The sequence below is a fragment of the Pinus tabuliformis genome, chromosome 1_1 (assembly GCF_031772625.1).
Source record: "Pinus tabuliformis cultivar Carrire ecotype Pingquan chromosome 1_1, CPIR1, whole genome shotgun sequence".
Lineage (NCBI taxonomy): Eukaryota > Viridiplantae > Streptophyta > Pinopsida > Pinales > Pinaceae > Pinus > Pinus tabuliformis.
In genome coordinates this window covers 744,651,070-744,669,406 of record NC_142297.1, presented here as the reverse complement: position 1 = coordinate 744,669,406, position 18,337 = coordinate 744,651,070, and the positions used below count along the sequence as shown (strand labels likewise).

General features: G+C 37.8%; 1 protein-coding gene across 1 annotated transcript in view; it reads right to left on the bottom strand.

The window, feature by feature from the left end:
- The window catches only part of LOC149216136 (Cox19 family protein (CHCH motif)), a 39,687-nt gene extending 22,828 nt beyond the window's left edge, over positions 1-16,859 (bottom strand). The window contains exon 1 of the mRNA XM_089392710.1: positions 16,597-16,859. Coding sequence (XP_089248836.1) covers positions 16,597-16,679 — 83 coding nt within the window. The 5' untranslated portion in view covers positions 16,680-16,859. The remainder of the gene's footprint in view (positions 1-16,596) is intronic.
- Positions 16,860-18,337: the final 1,478 nt, after the last annotated feature.

Genomic DNA, 18,337 nt, shown 5'->3' with positions numbered 1-18,337 from the left:
TTTGCACCATCATTATCACACAGCAATTTGGCCTAAAATTGCAGGTGTATCTCACATGTGCAAAGGAGTCAAAGGAGCTTTTCTTCTCTGCATTAACCAGCATATATTTCTCTGTTTGACTTTCGTTGACTTGGGATGGTTTGGTTCTGCTTTGACCGAGTTTTTGACTGTTAAAGGAGGCCAAAAATTACAGATGCTCATTGACCTAGTTTGACTGAACTTCTACCCTATTTTTTGGCTTGTTGACCGTAGGGTTTGTGGCATTTGACCGAAGATTTCAAGATCCATTGACTGAGGCTAGACTGTCTTCCACAGGCCGAAATTTGGCCCTTATTGTTGCGGACTTGACTTTGACCAGAAATAGAATTTCTCTCTCACCTTTGACTGGTTTTGATTAGGACATTTTGAGGTTAGATTTGGAATCTTGTTGGAATATTCTTGATGTACTATTAATAAACAGAATTCTCTCTCTCATAAGGAAAGATTGATTGGGCTTTCCCATGGTGGGTTTTGCCATGACTGTGAACCTAATTCTTGGTGTCTCTTGTCTATTGTTTATTGTTTATTGTGATCTCTTTACTGCTCTATTGATGAAATGAATGGTTGAAGTTTTTCATGTATAGCTACTTGATGATTGGAATATAAAGAAAGGAATGGTTATATCATTAGAAGCAGTTATCAATTGTGAAAAACTACACTAGTCTTGACTACACTATTGAAATCAACACCCCTTAGGAGTTGGAAACACCTAATAGGGTTGTCCTTTAGCCACTCCTACCTAGGGAGAAAATACCATTTCAAGTTCAAGGCCCTGATTTTGGAAGGGGATCCTTATATGAAGTATTAAATAGCCCATGACACTCAATCTTGGTTCACTTAGATGCAATAATGATTTTTGTCCCTAATGTCCGGTTGCTTTTACTAGAATTTGTGTTGTGATTGTCGAGTGGTTCAACAACCCATGTCTTGGGCAACTACTCCACAAGTACCCAAGCCATTAGAGAAGTATATTGGCATAAACAGGTGAAACAATGAGACCCTTGGGCCTCCTAGCAACAGCAACATTTGACACATGTTCCAAGGAACCTCCTACACCCAAGATGTTGTACCACTTTGCACTGGATTTGATGATTCTTCAGGATGACACACTTGGACCCAGCATGCACCCAGGTCGGCCTTAACACCAATTGATGGATGGCAACTAATTCAAGGCCCAGATGAGGATGGTCTCACATTCAGAGACTAGGGAGGTCTAGTTGCACCTGAGAAGTCCTCAACATCGGAGCAGAGAAGGCCACTTTGAGTGGTTGGAGACCCATGGAGACCAATTGTGGTGGCCCAATTAGATCTTGGAACCACATAGGAGCCATTTAGGTGAACTTGAGGGCCAACCCTAATTTTGATTTTGTTGATTGGAGTAGAGAAGTAAGGCATCTGCTTGCCTAAGTGTTAAGGCTAACATAGGGACCCACAACACATCCACTTTAGCAGAATATTAAATTATTTAACTATTTCCTAAAGTTGGACTTAGGAAAAATTAAAATTCCTCAGTTAACTTCTGATTTAATCTCAGCCCTTCATCACGATCTAATCTCAGTTGTTGAAAGTGACTTTAGGGTTTGGGTCGAAATTATAAGAGGAGATGGAGCAAGTGGCAAGAAAGTTGAGACAAGCAGTGTATCATATCAATGAGAGAAAAAGACTAGGGTTCAGCAGATTGCAATGGTTCAGCGTCCAAGAGACAGAGATTGAGTGAGGGTCGAATTTCCTCAACTTAGACAGCCTTAATGCAACCATTAATACACGTGTGCATGGAGAGAAGAGCTTGTGCATTTGTACTATTCACACGTGTGCACAAATAGCCATATATGCACACTCATACGACAAATCAAGTGCATGGAAGAGAGATTGATTTGTCTCAAAGTTGATCAGTTGTTTTCCTGTGGTGAAAGGGAAGTTCTCCCTTGTTGTAATTTTTCTAAAGAAAATTCTCATGCTGAAGATAATAAAAGACACACACAGTTGTAGGTTTTCCACGGAGTTTGGGTTTCCTAGGTATATATTGTGTAAGATGTGTTTGTCCTATGATTTATTTATTTTTTTGTTGTGCGTGCTAAGTTAGAAAACTCATTTTATTTGCAGTTTAAGTTTCCAATGCGGTAGTTGTTTGTATTTATGGTTTTTATACTTAGAAAATTGTAAATCAGTTACTAGGTTTTAGGGAAATAAATTGCAAATTAGTTACTAGGTTTTAAGGAAATCTAACATGGTATCAAAGCGTAGCCTCTGATTGAAAACCAAACATGGTTTTGTCTTTAGGAGCAAGTTTTCCGATTAATAGGGAGCGAGTTTATCAAATTGATTTGGCTACTATGGTTTTAAGGTAGTGCTCATTACTTTTGGGTAGTGCGCATTACTTTGGGTAGTACGATTTGGCAGTATAGTGTATCAGGGTCTTAGATTTGAAGACAGATTAGACGGTGCATCCAACTTCTGTTCGTGATGTAAAAGGATAGACGTGGTGCTGGAGGAGCAAGGGGCATGGGATTTTGTTGATAATGTCCCAACTGCACCCATTGACCCTCAACTGTTGGCTCAGCATAACAAGATGGATGTTAGGGCAAGAAGAATCATCTTGGAGGGAGTCAAAGACCACATTATTCCTCACCTAACTGGGAAGAAAACAGCCAAATCCATGTGGACAACCATCATTGGTCTCTATCAGGGTTCGAGCGAGGCCAGAAAGCTGGTATTGAAGGACAAGCTCAAAAATATTACAATGTCCAAGTCAAATTTTGTGGTGTCTTACCTCACCAAGTTTTCCAAAGTAAAGGAAGAGTTGGTAAATTTTGCTATATTGGGTTTTCCCAATCGTGGCAAGCCTTCACGGATGGGATATGTGCCCGAAAAAATCTTCCATATTGGGAACGATTATGGGGAGACTGTGTCCAATAGGAGATTAGCAGACAAGTTGGGTCACGTATTAAGGCTAAGGAAGATGAAGAAATTTTGCTCTAGCCAGCAAAAGGAGTAGATCTAAGGGCAAGAAGAGTAGTAGTGGTAGAGAGTCGAGCTCCACGGGCGAGAAGAAGAAAAAGGATCTCAACAAGTTCAAGTGTTTTTCATGCCACCAATTCGAGATTATGCTACTAAATGCCCTAATAGGAAGAAAGGGTCCAAGAAGGCCCAAGTAGTAGCCTCTATACAGATTGATGAGTTCTATTCTCATTTTGAGGAGTTTTCACTCATTGCTTGCATGGCAAGCTCAGTGGCTACCAGTTTATGGTATATAGACAGTTGTGCGTCCTCTCATATGATGGGAAATAAGTACTTTAGCAAACTATCAGAAAGGGACATGCAGTTCAACATTGAGAGGGGAGATGATGTAAGGGTATTGGCACAATTCAATTTGGGAGGGAATCTAGAAACCCTTTTTATCTCAGAGATGTCCTTCACGTACTTGGGCTCAAGAAGAATCTTGTTTTAGTTTCAGCATTGGAGGATAAGGGGTACGAGGTGACCTTTAGACAGGGCAGGGTTTTCATAAAACCCTCAAACTCCAAGGTGGCAACGCAGATTGAGGTTAGACACAAGAGACTATACAGATTGCAGTTTGAGACAGTCACAGCATTAACCAGCGAATGCGGTCGTGACTCAAGCAGCGAGCTTGGGGAGTTATGGTATAGGCACATGGGGCATCTGCACCATGAAGCACTAAGGATTATCAAAGAGATAGAGACGAGACTACCATAGTGCAGTTTGGATCAGCATGAGGTGTACAAGGGTTGCACACTTGGCAATAATTCCAAATCATCTTTTCCTAGCAGAGATAATAGGGCCAAGGGTATCTTGGACCTTATTCAGATGTCTATGCTCCTTTCTCTACAACATCCCTTTTGTTGATTTTTCAAGTGCAATAGATACAAGCACAATTTTTTGAAATGCTAATAATTACTTCTGACGATGTAGATCTTCTTTTAACAACTCCATATTATCATTAAGAAATTACACTTTAGAAATTAAACCATAAAAGCACAAGGATAGTAGAGATCACAATGCACAAAGAGAACACAATATTTACCTTGGAAAACCCACTTGGGGGAAAAAATCATCAACCTTTTCCTTAGAGAAATTCTTTTGTTCAACAAGAGGTACACCTAATGTAGCTAGTCAACTAAGGGTCAAACTGACCAACAATGTTATGGAAAAACCTGGTCAAAAACCCCTCTTGTCAAGTCAATCTTTTGTCCTTCAACTTCGGCCCTCTCTAATCTTCCTAGGCCGAATTTCGACCTCCTAGAAATGCCCAAAAACTTAGCCCTGTTGCCCATAATTTTGACCTGTTGCCAAGAAATTCACAAATATGAAGTCAAGAGAGAGAGATAAATGCTAGAGATGAACTCGTCCTTCTTCATCCGACTTTGTCCTTATTTTTTGTTGAGATGCCCAGAATATTACTTGTCTTGTGTGAGGTCGAATGGTGCCTTGAGGAGGAGGTTGAATGCTCTATATATAGTGTTCTTCCTGTCTGAACGGGTGTGTCTCTTCACTGGGGCCGACTTGACTTGAGAGAGGATCGACTTGACAAGTTTGGAGCTAAAAATTCAAATTTCGAAATTTTCTCTTTTGATACTGACATGAAGAACATGTCTTACAATAATTCTTTCAAGGGCTAAACAATGAAAATGACATGATGAACATGTCTTACAATTACATTATATATTTCAAGGGCTAAAATATAAATTATGAAGACTGATCATATCTACAAAATTCAACAATTTTGTGGGTACAAGTATTATGTCACCTTTTTAGATGATCACTCGAGGAAGACTTGGATATTCTTCATGCAAAAGAACGATGGAGTCTTTTCAATGTTTCTGGAGTTTAAGGTCTTGGTTGAGAACCAGACTAGCAAGAAAATCAAGGTGTTGAGGTCTAATAATGGTGGGGAATACACCTCAAACACATTCAAGTTGTGTGCCAAGGAGGGCATCAAAAGGGAGTTGACTAGTCTTGGTTCATCATCATTCATGTCAATATCTTTGACACATGGTGAATCTCCAAAGGCCACACTCTATCTGAGTAATTCAGAGCATGTGCTAAATGAGCTTGATGCTCTAGGACCATTCTTCCTAATTCGGTTCAACATACTAGACATAGGAAGAATAAATGTCCTTTGTCAAACCATTCTCCCTAATTTGGGTCAACATACTTGACACCGAGAGAATGTTAGTCAATGATGTTATCTCATCGCACTCCCTCTCACTAAGAGAGGCATTTTCAACAAGTCAAATCTTGTCCCTGAAGTATAGAAACTTCGCTTTAAACAAAGATTTTGTAAGAATATCAACTATTTGCTCATCAGTAGAGGCATACGGGAGCTTCACTACTCCCTCATGCACCATGTCACGAATGAAGTGGTACTTGTTGTCGATGTGCTTCGACCTGTCATGGAAAATTGGATTCTCTATCAGCGTCACACAGCTTTGATTGTCACAATATCACGGTTGATTCTAGCACCTGATTAAATAGTCCTGCGAGTAACTTCCGAAGTCACATTGCTTCATAACTCGGTAAACTAGCTGCAATATATTTTGCCTCGGCAGTGTTGAGTGCAATAGATGTTTGTTTCCTGCTCATCCACTAAATCATAACAGAGCCCAAACTGAAGCAACCTCCAAATATACTCTTTTTGTCTTCAGCACTCCCTGCCCAATATGCATCTGTATATCCCTGTAGTTGTATATCACCATTTGAGACATATCTCAAACCATAGCCAATTGTACCACGCAAATATCTCAATACATACTTTGTTGCAATCCAATAATCATGTCTTAGTTCCACCTAGAACTAGCTTAGAGTATTCACTGCAAAACAAATGTTCAGCCTAGTATTAACCAAATACATTAGTGAGCCAATCAACTTTCAGTACATGGATGGATCTACCAAATCTAACTCAGAGTCTCTCAACTTTCTTATATTTGTCACCATGGGAGTTGCCATCGATTTACAGTCCATCATCCCAAACTTCTGCAGGATCTTGATAATATATTTTCCTTAACCAAGGAAGATTTCGCCAGGCTTCTACCATACTTCTAGTCCCAAATAGTAGTGCATCAAACCAAGATCCTTCATATCGAATTCAGAAGCCAACTCCCTCTTACACCGAATAATGAGATGCTCCACACCTATCAGAAATAAGTCATCAACATACAATAATAGAATCACAGGTTCATTCTTCTCAACCTTGATGTATAGGTTTGGATCAACATCACTTTTGGAGAAACCAAGTCTTGTCAAGTAGTTGTCAATTTGAGAATACCAGGCTCTAGGTGCTTGCTTAAGTCCATACAAGGCTTTCTTCAATCTGCAAATGTGAGACTCTCTTCCATGAACCTCAAAACCTTGAGGTTGTTCTATGTACACTTCTTCCTCAATCACACCATTGAAGAAATAGTCTTTACATCCACATGATGTAAATTTCAACCCATAAAAGAAGCAATAGAAATAATAGATCTAATGGTAATGTACCTAGCAATCGAAGCAAAGGTCTCATCGTAATTCTCTCCCCCTTTCTTGGAGAACCCTCTAGCCACAAATCTCACCTTGTATTTGTCAATACCGCCATCCACTACGTGCTTGATCTTGTATACCCATTTGGAGGTCACCACTGACTTCCCTTCACGTTTGGGCACAATCTCCCATAAATCATTCTTCGTAATCAATTGGTATCCTTCCAACATTGAATCCTTCCAAACTTGCTGGTTGGTTACCTCTTCAAAGGTGGAAGGTTCAAAATCAATGAAATTAGTCATCAATGTTACATATCCAAAATACCTCTTTGGTCTCTTGCTTTCCCTGAAGGTTCCACGTGGTGTTGCATGTCTCTCTGCTTCCTACAAAGTGGATCTAAGCCAAGTTGGCCTTTTCCTGATTTCAGGAACAACAACTGGGTCTACTATATCGCTAGGCCCTTATGGCTCTTCTTGATGATTTGTAGGAAGTTCTAGAGAATTGGATGGACCTGAATCTTCTTCCTTGGGAGTTTCATGTTCTTCGTCATCATCAGAAGCCATGGGAACTTCTTTACATTTCCAATAGGCAACATTCTCATCAAAAGTCACATCCCTACTAACTTCAACCTGTCATTGTCCTGGAACATATATTCTATAAGCCTTTGATGACTCACTATATCCAACGAATATTCATTTCTTTCCTGAAAGCTCTAGCTTCTTTCTCTTATCTTTAGGTACATAGATATAGACTAGACAACCAAATATTCTCAAATGTCCAACCTGTGGTTTCTGTCTAGTGAATGCTTCTTCAGGAGTCTTGTCTTCCAAAATTTGATGAGGACTTCTCTTTTGAATTTAAACAATTGTCATAGATGCTTCACTCCATAAAAACATAGGCAAGTCTTGATCATGTAGCATAGCCTTAGCAGATTCTTCAATGGTTCATTTCTTTCTTTCAGCAACCCCATTTTGTTGTGGATTGTAAGGGACTATCAACTCCCTCTTAATCCCAACTTCTTTACAAAAGGAAATGAGCTCCTTGGAAGTATATTCTCCTCCATTATTTGATCTCAGGATCTTGATTTTCTTTCCCTTCAAGTTTTCCACTTCAGCCTTAAATTCCTTAAACTTGTTGAAGACTTCATCAAGTAAATCCATGTCTTGTGAGAGAAGTCATCAATAAAGATTACATAGTACAAAGATCCTCCAAGAGATTTCACTGGCATTGGACCACATACATCAGAATGAACTAGATCCAAAATTTCCTTGGACCTACTTTTGCTGCTTGGAAAGGGCTTCTTGACATTCTTCCAAAGCGCACATCCTTTACATACTTCTTCATGCTCTACCTGCAAATCTAGAACACCTAAAACCATCTGCTTTAAAGCTAGCAAAGCTCTATAAAGAAGCTGAGCATATCTTCTATGCCAAAGTTCACATGGATTAATGTCATTATGTACTAATGCTTGAGCAAGTTGTTTCAAGAGTCTATACAACCTTCTTTCACGAACTCCAATTACTCTAGCAGAATCTATACTTGAGCCCTTTGGCCACACGAGTACTTTACCATCAACAAATGCTACTCTGTCTCCCTTAATCTTCCAAACATGAAATAGAAACCAAATTCTTTCTCAAACTTGGTACATACTACATATAGTATGTTGCTAAGATGAATGTTTTCCCCTGATTCCAGCTCAATGGAAGTTTTCCCAACGCCTTTTATTGCATAATTGTTGTTGTCTCCAAGTTCTACCTTTTGAGATAGTCTCCTTTCCATTAGACTTATGAGTTTCTCGCAATATCCCATCATGTGCCTTGAGGTACCACTATCTACTAGCCACAAATCATCACTATCTGCAATGGAACCTCTAAGAGCTGAAAAATAGAAGAATTCTTTGCTACCTAAATCTTCATTCCTGGGTTTCTTTGGAGTTTCAGCAATGTTTGTTGTGGTAGCATGTTGCTTTCCCTTTCTCTTTCTATCATTCAATCATTCAAGACAATCATGTCTACAGTGACCAAATTTGTGACAATGATAGCATTGAACTTTTGACATATCTCTCTTTCCTCAAGGAGCAAATCTTCTTCCTTCAGATCTTCCTCCATTTCTTCTTTGGAATCCAAACCTCTTTCCTCTTCCGACCTTCTTGAAACGTGTTGCATATGCTTGAGAATCACCATCTTCAAATCTCTCAATCTTTCCTTTTGATATGAGCCTACATTCTTCTTTAGTACATGCAATCCATAGTTCTTCAAACTTTGGATCTTCCTTTCTACCACACATACTAGATGCAAATGAGTCCCATGAGTTAGGTAAATCATTAAGTGTTGAGTCACAAGTTCCCTTTCAAAGATGATTTCATCAATTGCTTGAAGTTGGTCTCTTAATTGAGAAATCATCATGAAATATGAGGTTATAGTATTATCCCTTGTCATTCTAACATCACAAAGCTCATTCTTCAAACTCATTGCTTGAACAAATGTTGTTGATAGTGTATAATCCAACTAGGGCATCATACATTTACTTTGAAGATTCAAGATTTGCAACATAAGGAATCAAGTGATCTCTAATAGAGTCCACAATGATGCTTCTAGATGTGATGTCATCCTTCTCATATTTTATTTTTCCTTCATTATCTGAGGGTTCAATGACCTTGCCTTTTACAATACCCAAGAGATCATTCTTTGCAAGGATGAGATCAATCCTTGTTTTCCAAGCCCTGAAATTTGTAGCTCCTTCCAATTTGTTCTCAGACTTCATAGAGGAACCCATAGTCATAGATAAACAATTAGATTGTAGATGTAGGTTTTCTTCAATGCCCTTCCCTTTACCAAAGCTCTTCAAGAGTGATCTCAATGTCCATTCCTTCACCAAATATCTGATACCATGTTGATTTTTCAAGTGCAATAGATACAAGCACAAATTTCTGAAATATTGATAATTACTTCTAATAATGTAGATCTTTTAGCAATTCTAGTTTATCATTAAGCAATTACACTTCAGAAATTCAACCATAAAAGCACGAGGATAGTAGAGATCACAATGCACAAAGAGAACACAAGATATACCTTGGAAAAACCCAACAACCTTTTCCTTAGAGAAATTCTTCAATTCAACAAGAGATACACGTAATGCAGCTAGTCAACTATGAGGTCAAATTGACCAACAATGCTATGGTCAAACCTGATCAAACAACCCTCTTGTCAAGTCAATTTCTACCCTTCAACTTTGGCCCTCTTTGATCTGCCTAGGCCGAATATCGGCCTTCCTTGAATATGCCTAGAACTCAACCCTATTACCCAGAACAATCTATCCAGAATTGTGGTTGCGCTGCCCAAAAGTTCGACCTGCTACCTAGAATTTCAGTCATGTTGCCCAGGAGTTCACCCTGCTGCCCAAAAATTCACACATGCAAAGTCAAGAGAGAGAGAGATAAATGCTATAGATCTACTCGGCTAGCCCTCTTGTCAAGTCAATCTTCTGCCCTTCAACTTCAATCCTCTTTGATTTGTCTGGTGAATTTCCATGGCATGTGAGAATTTGGGTTAGTGTCTTAAAATATCTGACATAACCAACTCAAATGCCTCAACTTATCCTACTTTGCACAGCGAAAAAGTACACATCAGTGAATCAACTAGCGCACATGACAATTTTTTAAAAATTTCAACCCATCTTTGTTATATTAACAAATTGATAATACAATTGTCTAGGGCTCCCGTAATAGGGATAATGGCCCTCATACATCCACAAGTACAAGATACAAACTAGGGCTTGTTGTCAAACACCTATGAAAACCAAACTGCCAGAACAAGATACACTAACCGTCTAGTTGATGTAGCATGCAATCACAACTGCCATGGTTGTAACCTAAACATCTGCGGGTCCTTTGCTCCCGTTTTGCAGCAACACCAATCTACCTCTGTCAATGAACCAGCTCCATTAGGTCACTAAACTTGGCTTCAACTGCTCTCTAGTTGATTGTTAGTCCTTCAACGCATCAACACATTGAGACTCCTATCAAGTTGTTCACAACTTCGTTTGTGAACAACTCTCAACTACCCACTGCTGCTCCTCAGCTCCTTTGGGACTTCTTGCCCAACTAATTGCTCCTTAGTCCTTCAAGGACACAACTCTTAGGGACTTTCTTCCACTAGTGTCTTCCTGTGTTGCCTAATGAAGACACACTTAGGGCATGGAGGGTTGCCACCTATAATTGTCAAACGTTCTTCTTCAACAATGAACATGGGCTGATGTGATCTGCGCTCTTGACTTCCTTTCTTCGTCCTTCAAGAATCAATCCTGAGCTCACCTAATTTCTGCCTCTTCTAACAACTTCAATGACCTGCACTTAGGGCTAGGAGCAAGCCACTGCAACCCTCCTAACTCCTACTCTTTTGGTTGCTCCACCTCTGTCCTAAACTAGGGCTCCTGCCTGCACTGTTGTTCCTGCACTGCTCATCCTCAATCAATCCTTGAGTCTTTCCATCTGAGGTGAGTGAACATCTTGTCCTCTAATTGACTTCCTTGATGCAAGCTTCAAATTGTTCTCTTCTTCTTTTGCCACGTTCTTCCACTTCTTCCTTCTACTAGTCAAGCTTTAGAAAGAACTTATCTTGACCTGCAACCTTTGTTAGAAGATCATGAAAGAACAAAAAAGGACAAGGCATAAATATAACAAACAAGGAGATATAGAGTACTTATCTTTTGAGAAGGATTAGCTCCCTCTTAATCTTGAACCTATTCACCAACCTTGTCTCTATAACACCATGATGTCGTTCCTGTCAAACTCAAAAGCTAGGTTCTTTTTATCGCAGAAACATTTAGTTAGGGTTTTTGTTCTAGGGTTTTCTAATCCAAATCTCAGCTAGGGTTTATGAACCCTAGATCCTCCATAGTCACCAAGACTTGTAAGACTTCTACAAGTATGTTGCAAAACCCTAATGATAATATTGTCATACCTTTGATCTATTTCTTGCCTACAAGACCAAGCCTTCATGTGTGATGAACTCTTATCAACAGTCTTTAATATATATATATATATATATATAGATATGTGTGTGTGTGTGTGTGCAAAAGTGAACAACATAGGTCATAAATGCATATAGAAATTATACATACCTTAATCACCTTACCTGATCTCCACTATTGTCTTTTCTTCAAGGGATCATGCCTTTCCTAACTCTGATCATACTACTATCACTAGATCGTCATATGGTCTTTCAGGAGTTTGAACAATGCACTCAAATCTTCGCACTCCAAGCACAGAGGTGTTCTTCATTTTTAAGCTTCAGTATCAAATGGATCAGCTTCATGGATGTGGTTAATCCTTACGTGTAGGCAGCAAGTTATGGGTAGTACGACTACTTAAGTAGGTTTTATAATTTCAGTCTCTTCCAAATGTTACAGATCTATTCTTCAAGAGATTGATCAAATTTTGTTGCATGGTTAACAAGCTTTTATTTCGTCCTTCTCTTATCAAACTTGATACAATCCTTGTTACATTACGAATACTTAAGTAGGTTTTATAATTTCAGTCTCTTCCAAATGTTACAGGTCTATTCTTCAAGAGATTAATCAAATTTTGTTGCATGGATAAGAAGCTTTTATTTCGTCCTTCTCTCATCAAACTTGATACAATCCTTGTTGCATCATAATTCACAAAGTCTCGGTCCATTTGTGCCTCAGAGATGTGCCCCAAGTACTTCTAGTTTAGAGTTTTGGTTCCTTCTAAACAGGTTGGCTTCATGGTGAAATCCATTGTGTAGAAGCAAAGTCTCAAGGCTGCTTCATTTGTCATAGAGATGTTGTCACAATGAGAATACTTCACAATCTATTACTGTCATATCATAGGTTTGAGAACATTATTGTCATCAAGAGTCCTGTAAAGTGTCACTTCTATAATTACTACTATATCATTTCAACAGTCACAGTCATACAATTGCCATAATTCACTGTCTCACTATCATGTAGGTTATAATCTTGCTGTCTTGAAGGTTATGATCTCGTTGTCATATAGATTACTCTCTCACTGTCATGTTATCACGGTTATAAACACTGTAATAGGTACCACACATAGCTATCAGATCTCTGCTTAAGCAACGTGGGAATCACTAGTAATGTCAAAGTTACTCTGCCATAGGGTATTGTCATAATCATTGCTAAATATTATTGTTATCATCAACTCTTAGCAAATGAATGCGAGCTACACAGATTAAGTCATACAAAAAAACCATATGTGAGCCATTACGAATGTGAACCACAGAGTATCAAACCATTGAAAATGGGAGTCATTGAAATAACAGGCCACAGAGATAGTGAGCCTCCACTATAATATAATGAGCCACTATAATCGATCCATAAAACTGTGTATCGAATGTGAGCTTTTAGATTGTGTAACAAATACAAGCCATGGTAATGTAATGTCATTATAATATATATCGAGCCACAGTGTCACTGTCAAACACAAATGCAAGAACCACAGAGATGTGATCATAGGGACATTTGCGAGCTTCAACAATGTATACAAGCCATAAAGATCGAACCATTGTATATTAATACGATCCTCTGTATATTAAAAGAAGATCTGAGCCACTGTATATCAAGCCACAGAAAGGAAGATCCAAGCCACTGAACATTTGTAGAGTGCGAACCATTGTGTAGAATACGGACCAAAGAAGAACAAGCGAGCCACAAAAATATACAACAGATCTTTGCATCAGAGATTAATTTTCAGAGATCTGGGTCTTCTTCACATCACGGAGGTAAGATCTTTGTAACACAAAGATAGAAGGTCATTTATATGCCCAGAATCTTGTTCAATCCACAGAGATAGAAGCTACAGTACAAAAACCACATAAATTCATCCAATAAAAACCACAGAGAGAGATCTAAAGACCTTCATGAATGTGCCAGTCTTCGAATCTTTGATAACAATCCAAATGCCATCTTCAGGCCTTCTTCTTCAAACCTTAGCTCTGATACCATGTTGAGACATCAATAGGCTTATGTACTAGGGTTGATTTCTCATTCATGGTAATTACTTGTGAATTTGTTGGTTTTATTATTATTATTGTGTTCTCTTATTTCATCAAGCAATTACCAAAATATAAATCAAGAAGATCACAAGAAACAAAGAACACAAGATGTAGGCTCTCCAAGCCAAGGCCAAAACCCCACAAGGGGGAAAACCCAGAAAATCTCCTCTTCTTATAGAATCAGATCAAAGTGAGAAATCCAAGACCCAAATCCAACCTCCAAGAAGCCAAGTCAAGCCCTCCAAATTCTGCTTCATCATGATATAATCCATCAATTTCAGTCATAGGAGATCACACCAATCTCAGCCACAGTAACTCATATACCACAGGAAGCTCACATATGTTTCAGATCTTCTATCACAGGAAACCCGCATATGTTTCAGATCTTCTATCACAGAAGAATTTGCACTATCTCAGATCACAGAAAGGGAGGATTATCTTAGACATATAACCAGGAAACTTGCATTTCTGTTGCAGAAGTATAGTCTCAAGAACTCGCACTCCTTCACAAAGAGGTAGCCTCTGAATTTCGCGCCTTTTTACCTCAGAACTCATCACAGAGATCACCGAATTGCTTGCCAAATTGGAGGAGGATGTATGCCAATATATAGTTGTTCTAACTTGCGAAAAGACACATCTGTTGGGTGAGTCGAATTGCCATTTAGGAGGGTCGACTTGGCTTCTTGAGGTGAATTGACCCAAAATTATATTTTGAAAATTCCTTTTCCTCTTTCTTTACAAGAAGTCCAAATAGGACTTTGACTCAACAAATCCTAGAAGCATGAAGAACATGCTTGACTAAGAAGAATAATAATAATATAAATTTTCTTTTTCTTCTTTTCGCTTTTACCTAAAATACAAATTGATACAAGCACAAAGATAATTACGAAGACCGAAACCTAGTTACACTTTTCAACAATACGGACCCTCAGAAAGCAACCATACAACCACTGAAACATGCCAGTCGTAGCAGCTATAACTTTGCTAAAACCATGTATACTTAAGTAAGATACCCTAACCCTGAACTAATCACCCTAAAGAAACATCGTTCTAATTAGGCAATAACACTTTCCTTATCCAAGTTCCCAACTATTTATAAGACATGTAGCATTTATGTTAAAATATCATCAGGGAGTGGGAGTGATACTTTGCATCATGCAGTTTCGACCATTTTGCATGTTAAGCAAGAAAGACATTATAAGTTCGAAAGGAGATTCATTGGAATGGCAAATACATTAGGTACACCGTACAACATAGAGAGAAGGATTCAGGGCTTCTGTCAAAAATTCTGTCCAAATTGAAGTTACAATCCAATAATTAAAGAATTTCTAACAATGTCTTCAAGCTCATGGATCCAACCCAATAGTGTTCTGGCCCAGTCGCAAATCACAACAAAGCTAATTCGGATATACACAACAGCATAAAATGAGAGGAGTACTGCACAGTGCAAAGGACCTTACCGATTCAACTATTAAAAACCTGTAACAAGCATAAATAATAACAATTCAAGCAAGTGTGACACTTCAACTACATGCACATCAGGCAAAGAGCAGTTGAAACTTGAGGTAATCCTTCACCATGTTTTATTCGCAGCTCCAATAGGTCAACTACAAGCTACTGCAGTAGAAGATGATGTAATTTAGTTATAATGCAATTGCCATTGCACTTGACTAAACAGGAACCATTTGATCTTGGAGCAAACTTCCCTTCAGTTGCTGAAATCTGACGATACAGAAAGTTAGAGTCACCATCGATTTGGAACTATGATCAAATTTGAGAGAATCTGGGTCAATTCAAAATTGGGCAAAACCCCTAAGGTCATTGTTGCACCATGCACAAGCCTTGAATTATGGTAGAATTCTGCTCATTCCTCAAATTTCTACAGGACTCTTATCAAAGTTGTGACTAGAAAGAAGGTCTTTTTGCGACAAGATTAGCCTATTCTGACTAACTACAGTTAGAAGTCTAGTTACAGCTATGAAAATGGTGACACAGTATGTAAAGTTGGCCTAGTTTAATTGGTTTGGCGTATAGTTGACATGAAAGGCTTTTGAGAAAGATACTTGAAGCTGATTTTGTAGTTCCTTACAAGCTATAATATAATATATGGCCTCATTTGGGGGCATAAGGAACCTTATTCAATCAGATTTTTTCGTAGTGTCCATTCAACTTTTATTCGAAATGGACGATGTGTAATCCTAAGTTGCCATACCCCGGAAAGGGAAGTGACCCTCAAGCATAACTACAAGACTCACCAAATCGTCCAAGAAACAGGCAAATGTAGCCATTTCAAGCTAAAAACAAGCAGTTTTACTTGAGAAGTGAATACTCAAACAAGCTTTGGTGAGGTTGACCATGACTTTGGTGAATTTCACCAAAAGTCACCAAGTATTCAGTCAGTTTATCTGCAAGTATCTAAAGGACAGGCTATCGACATACTAAATTCTTGTAGGCTATTGGGTTAAAGATGAAGAGAATAACCTCAACGTTTGGTTTGATTCCGATTTTAAGTTAATGAAGCTTCAGCTCGAAGATAATTGCATGCTTATTAGGCATTCAGATTCTCACTTTGATTTAGAAGGTCCACAATGACCATTTATTAATTTTCCTATCCGTTCACAATAAATCAATCATACCCGAAAGGTTCAACAACATATGCTCTGGCAAGCCATTCCATTGGAAATATAATGGGCTTGAGGGATGTTGGTATAGGAACCTATTGCTCAATTGTGGACTATTTACAAAAGCCTGAAGCGGGATTACAGTAAAACATCACACCCCAGCATTAAACTGTGTCTAGTTTTATTGGAATCTTGACTGCTAATTTTCGGGGGCATATTAATTTTAAGCACGCCATGTCATTGGGCTGTTTTGGCTATATTTCTATATCACTTAAGTTTTGGAAAGACTCAAAGCATATATACAATTTCCTATTAGTGAATAATTCCAGCATCTTCTGTAAAGCAGTTTTGTCAGGTTTTCAAACAGTGGAAGAAAAATTTGCAGGAACTCAAAAGAAAGATGAATATGAAGGGCCTGATCTTACTTCTGTGGATTGAAATTGTTCTTTGTTAGGCAAGCTTGGATGTCACACGCCTGTCGTTTGCAAGGTTCCTTCTCCTTTGACATTTTTGGTACAAAAGTAAATTAGAATTTACGCTTCCACGGAGTAGAATAAATAGGTTATGGGTTTATGTCGGCAGTCGGAACAACAAATCCTGGGCAATGACACATACGGTATTCGATCTAATCTCATCTGGTTGGAGGCATAAATACAGTATTCGAGCTAATCTCATCTGGTTGGAGGTATAAAACTATGGTGTAATGGTAAAAGATCTTCAGAGCTCGAGTAGAGTAATTTTTCCTAAAGGGTATAGAGCATAATTTGTTTTAATTAAGTGATAGTGATGTTTTATTAATTTAGGTTATTGTATTAATATTTGAACATCAATGTATTTAGGACTAAAGGATTTAAAGTATTGTTGAGGACGGGTTTGAAAAAATTAACTGTTGAAGTTAAATAAGGGTGTTCTTTGTTTTTTTTTCCCTCCTCCTTTTTTTTTTTAAGGTTGGAAGAGTGTTTTGAAGATGAAGTTTATTTTGGTTTTAAGGTTGGAAGAGTGTTTTGAAGATGAAGTTTATGTTGGTGTATATGGTATAGTTATATTTTTTTTTAGGTTAATGAAATTGTTTTTTGGTAAGGAACTTTTATGATTTGACAAGTAATTAAGAATTTTTCAAAAAAATTTGGGCCCAAGATGGGTGTCATTGTTAAAATTCACAAAGTAAAAGTTATGATAATCAAATCAAGAAATAGTCTTTCAAGATTTTTTCTGCCAAGATGGGTATCACTGTTAAAATTGACTAAGCAAAAGTCATGATAACCAAATCTAGAAAGATCACATAAGATACTTTCATATATGACAACAACAACTTGGAAGAAGTTCCTTCATACAAATATTTTGGAATCGATATCCATCAAAAGTTCAATTGAAATTATAGCATTGAGAAAAGAACAAATGGAGGATGGAAAGTTTATTATGGACTTGGAAACAATTATAAATCAGAAAATCTTTGGATATGGGATAAAAAAGAACTACTCTTTGAGACTCGTCATGTATGTTATGTTATATGAATGTGAGGTTTTGGGTTGTAATATCTCCAAAGAGTCATAGGGGGAGATAAAATACATCTAAAAGTAGTTTATAGCCTAAAATCTCAGTATTAAAGGAAATATACCCTTTCCTATCATCTTCATTAATGTTAAACCCTATATAAGTATGTTGTTAACCCTAAAACCCCTTATTAAGCCCTAGATAATGAATGACTAAATTTTTATCATTATATGGTTATGTAGGCTAGAACCTTTCATTGTCCCATTTTATTATGATTGTACCCATATATATATATATATATATATCGTAAGGAGACCTAGTCTTAGGATCATCAAATATTGTCTTTTACATTGTATTCATTGTAAAGGGGGGTTTCTATGAATGTGAGGTTTTGGGTTGTAATATCTCCAAAGAGTCATAGGGGGAGATAAAATACATCTAAAAGTAGTTTATAGCCTAAAATCTCAGTATTAAAGGAAATATACCCTTTCCTATCATCTTCATTAATGTTAAACCCTATATAAGTATGTTGTTAACCCTAAAACCCCTTATTAAGCCCTAGATAATGAATGACTAAATTTTTATCATTATATGGTTATGTAGGCTAGAACCTTTCATTGTCCCATTTTATTATGATTGTACCCATATATATATATATATATATATATATAT